At 38.4% G+C, this 4,653-nt stretch overlaps 1 protein-coding gene across 1 annotated transcript in view; it reads left to right on the top strand.

Moving 5' to 3' along the window:
* Positions 1 to 2,505: 2,505 nt before the first annotated feature.
* LOC107703750 (uncharacterized protein DDB_G0271670) overlaps positions 2,506 to 4,653 on the top strand; it is an 8,435-nt gene continuing 6,287 nt past the window's right edge. The window contains exons 1-3 of the mRNA XM_016506473.1: positions 2,506 to 2,545; positions 2,678 to 3,007; positions 3,509 to 3,838. Coding sequence (XP_016361959.1) covers positions 2,506 to 2,545; positions 2,678 to 3,007; positions 3,509 to 3,838 — 700 coding nt within the window. The remainder of the gene's footprint in view (positions 2,546 to 2,677; positions 3,008 to 3,508; positions 3,839 to 4,653) is intronic.

Raw genomic sequence — 4,653 nt, 5'->3', positions numbered from 1 at the left:
GTGAGTGTGTGTGTGTGTGTGTGTGTGTGTGTGTGTGTTGAATCTGAGCCGCTGTCCATGGTGCTGAACATCATCTGAACACTAGAGCGAGCCGCTTGACTCTCAATCCTGAACACTTTCGTTTCTCATTAATTTCTTTCTCTTTTGTTTTGATCGGGGTTTGTGTTTTTTTTCATCAGGTTTTGATCTGATGTGTTGGATATGTATCTCATTATATCCCTGTGGAGACCAGATTCACCAGATGTTTGGATGATTATCAAAGTGAAATCTTTACCATATTAATATTGAAGGAAAAGTTTTCTAACTCTTAACTAGGTGGGACACTGCATTTCCATCCTCAAAAACAAAAAGTTGTGGTATATTTCTTGAGTTTTTCCACACTGTTTAAACTCAGGATACTGTTCTTTAGACAGTCTGTTTATGACAAACTGAATGGCACATTCAGCTGTATATGGGACTGACTGATGAATGAGTGCAATAAATGGGTTGCGTGAATGTACAATGTGAAACAGAAACCTGCAAATCCAATATCATGGTCTCCCATTATCACCTTATAGTCCAAACATCAAGCTACGCCCGTGATCTGATCAGATATTCAGCTCCGTGTGATCAGATCTGATTGTTTCATCTCCTGTGTTTTCAGGCTCTTCTCTGATCGTCTCTCTGGTTCTGGTTCTTCTGGTTCTAGTCATCGTTGGTCTCTTATTACTGTTTCTCTGTAAGAAGCATCAGTCTCGAGGTAAAGCTACTTCTTAATGTCTTTAGATGCAGAAACTCCATTATACTGAGTTTAAAATGCAAATATTTGTTGATCTGTTTTCCCACTTTGAGTATGTCGCCACCTACAGGCTGCAATGAGACATGAGCAAAATACAGATATTTGATGATGTGTCTTTTCCCTGGACATGTCCTCTTTTTGGACCTAAAAAAAACGCATCCGGACGGGATTTCTTAATCGCCCAAAATGTCCGGGATTCGTCAGTTTTTTTTATTCCGCTCCCACTGAATTTCTGACCATTGCCGCCTGCTCCCACAACATGTGTTTCGCTCCCGCGGTTTTCATGTCCACTCCTTTAAAAGGGTCATATCATGCGATTACAATTTTTCAGCTTCTCTTTGAAGTGTTTTGAAGTGTTTGCCAAGGGGTTTTTTTTTGTGCCCACAGAATTGGGCTACTTTTAAACTGTTGCCATGGGTTGATTTTCCCAAGTGGGTTAAAGGTTTGAAACATTGCATAAAATACATTTGACTGAAATGCCTGTATTGAAACATTTTGCATTTGACCTGTGATAAAACTTTCATGGACTATTTAATTAACTGTTCCCTCCTGGTGGAATGACCTGCCCAACTCAATCCAAGCAGTCCTTAATCATTTTCAAGAAACGTATGAAAATACATCTCTTTCATCTTCATTTGACCCTCTAACACAAGCATTATCTATTATTGTTCTGTTCTATTGACTTGTTTTATATTAATTAAAAAACGAGCCTCTAACACTAGCATTCCCTATTATTTTTCTAATATATCTACTTGTTTTCTTTTTATTTATTCTAAAAACAAAACAAGCAAACGAAAAAAAAAACAAACCTTGCTACGTATACTGTTAGGCGAAAGCCCGCTTTTGGGTTTAAGCTTCCATGTTTGGTATTTGTGTTATTTACATGGTTCTCTTCTGCTGTATATTTAAGACAGTCTTGTAAGTCAGACATGAAGGATGTTTAAATGACAGTGCAGTGTTTTGTTCTCCAAATGACACTCAAATAAATGATCAGAAACCCTTGAGTTTTTGGTCAGCCTTTGATGTAAATAAGTACTGAATATTTCAGAACAAAAGAGTGAAATTAAAACAGAATATGCAGCGGTGCTCAGTTAGTTTGGTTAATGTTAAACCACACGCCTGGCCACTAGCGGTTCTTGTAAAAAAATTGATTGAGGCTGCAGTGTTAAAAAGCTCAAACTTTAACACATGCAACAACTATTGTTCTTTTTTTTTCAGTGCTCATTTTAAAAGTTTAATAACTTAGAAAAATTAAATAAAAAAACCTAGATGAAGTCGTGATATTGTATGCAAATGTGATATGAATGGACTATGGTAAGATGAAATGATCAAAAAGCACAACTTAATTTGTTATCATGGTAAGCGCTGCTGTTTGCACGTGTCCACTAGATCTCACTTTTCATTTCTAGTATTTGAGATTCTAGTCTGAATAAAGATTGTAGATACATATTTTTGTAGAAATCTCTGAAATAATGCTTTGAACACAAAGTTGTATTTCCACATGTCCAGGAGTCTTGCATGTTCATGTGAACATGTATTATCATCACTTCTCTTTTATTATTATCTCTCTCTATCAGAGGAAGTGGGCGTCTCTTTGTCACTTTCAGCAGTTCATGTTAAACATGTAACCAGGAAAGAAACACTCAGAACTCATCTGAACACACATCGAGAGCTTCAGAAGAACTGAATCTACTAACAACTACTAGATCATTGAGTAAGAGAGAAGAATGAAGATCATCTGGACTTTCACGCTGCTGATGATTCCTGGTAAGACACTGAACTCACAGTAAATCACTCAAAACAGCACAGAGTCTTTAACTTCAGATATTTGAAAGTTCATCTCTGTTCAGTCTTATGAATACATTAGTGAATACATTGAGATGCTGGTTTATTTTGTAGGTGTCATGAGCTCCATCAGTGTGAGAGGATATTCAGGAGGAGGAGTCATCATCACATGCAGATATGATAGAAAATATACAGACAATGCAAAGTATTTTTGTAGAGGACAGAAGAAAACAACATGCTCTGACGTCATCAAGACTGATAAGAAAAATGGGGGAAAATGGGTTGATTCTGGAAGATTCTCTCTGTTTGACGACACAAGAGCAGCAGTTTTCACTGTGACCTTCAGAGATCTGAGTGAACAGGATTGTGGGACGTACCAGTGTGGAGTTGATATCTTTGGAATAATAGATCCTTGCACTGAAGTGAATCTGAGCATTAAATCAGGTGAGTAACTGAGACTCTCAAACTCATGATGATCATCAACATCACACACTCAACACTGACTGTAATTACTGCGGTTCACACGTGTAATCGTTTAAAACCAGATCATCAATAACCAGGACAAATATAATGTATTATTATCTTGCAATATCAGGTTTACACTACAATGAGTAACCACATATGAATTAATGAAGAGGCAGATACTGTGTGTGTGTGTGTGTGTGTGCGTGCGTGCGTGCGTGTGTGTGTGTGTGTTTGTGGATCTCACTGTCAGTGAATGAAGATGCATTACAGTAATGATGAAGAAGAACATAATTACACTCATATCCGAGTTTGTGTTCAACGGGTGAACAAATCAGTGCTGTGAGAGGATATTCTGGAGGAAACGTCATTATAAACTACAAATATGAGATGAATCATGAGAACCATGAGGAATACTTCTGTATAACTGGAGCAGACTTGTTTAATTCTAACATTGCTGCACTTGATTTGTCTCTCAAACAGCTGATTGTTGTGAGAAGAGCATCAGTCTCTCAGCTGCTGCAGGAGGATCTGTGAACATCAGCTGCAAATACCCACAATCCCACAGTGCTGATGTGAAGTTTGTCTGCAGGAGATCTGGATCTGATCTCTGTGCTGAAGAGACGTCTGTGGAGGAGAACAGAAGATGGAGCGCTGAGGGACAGATGCAGCTGTATGATGACAGAGAGCAGCAGCTCCTGACGGGAACCATCAGTCATGTGACTCAACAACATTCAGCTGAATACTGGTGTGGAGTTCAGTCTGATCAAGGACACAAGAGCTTCATCACTCGAGTCCTCATCAGCGTTACAGGTACGGATGGTTTTCTCACTCATATTAATCATAATGTAATTAAAAATAAAAACTTGCTTCACTGTGTGTCTTATATCATGTTGCTTGACTGTGTAAAGAAAGTTATCATGCTGTTTTGAAGAGAACTGATTCTGTTCATAGAGGTTTACCAGCAGGTTAATTTTAGATGTTCTGTTCATGTATGAGCGTTTTATTCTTCATTTCATTCTTTAAATGTCCAGTACTGCAGATCTGGACTCAAAGCTGCAGCATTAGTTGGTCATTTGGACACAGTGTTACTGTAGTTTTTAACTAGTTGAAGTGTGCTCATCTGAATGCAGTATTAGAGCAGTTTTTGTACTGCTGAGAGTCACTGAACCAGTCTTGTTCTATAATTAAAGAAGCTGCAGTTAAAGATGCTCGTCCAGTAACCTGCTATTATTCACTGAGAAACCACAGACTTCAGTTACAGAAACTCAAACAAACAGCTCGCGGTTTTGTTTTCTGAGTGTCTCTGTATCAGCAAACATGAATTCTGGGTAGTGAGTGTGTGAATGACATCAGTAACACTTATATTTACGACGAGACACGTGATGTCAAGTTCTGTGTGTGAAAAAACATCATTTAGAAAATCATTGCTTTGTTGTTTTATATACAGATGTTCCAAAAACAACTTCACCACAACCAACATCTTCATCTTCATCATCATCATCATCACCACTGTCTCTCTGAAGCTCTCTCTCTCTCTCTGTGTGTGTGTGTGTGTTTGTGTGTGTGTTCTGCAGAAGGAGATCGGTCAGTATGAAGCTCCGTTCCTGAGTCTGGCTCGAGCGTTC

Source organism: Sinocyclocheilus anshuiensis, unplaced genomic scaffold, assembly GCF_001515605.1.
Source record: "Sinocyclocheilus anshuiensis isolate Anshui unplaced genomic scaffold, SAMN03320099.WGS_v1.1 scaffold274, whole genome shotgun sequence".
Taxonomy (NCBI): domain Eukaryota; kingdom Metazoa; phylum Chordata; class Actinopteri; order Cypriniformes; family Cyprinidae; genus Sinocyclocheilus; species Sinocyclocheilus anshuiensis.
The sequence above is the reverse complement of the archived record's forward strand: the minus strand, read 5'-3'. Positions and strand labels throughout refer to the sequence as shown.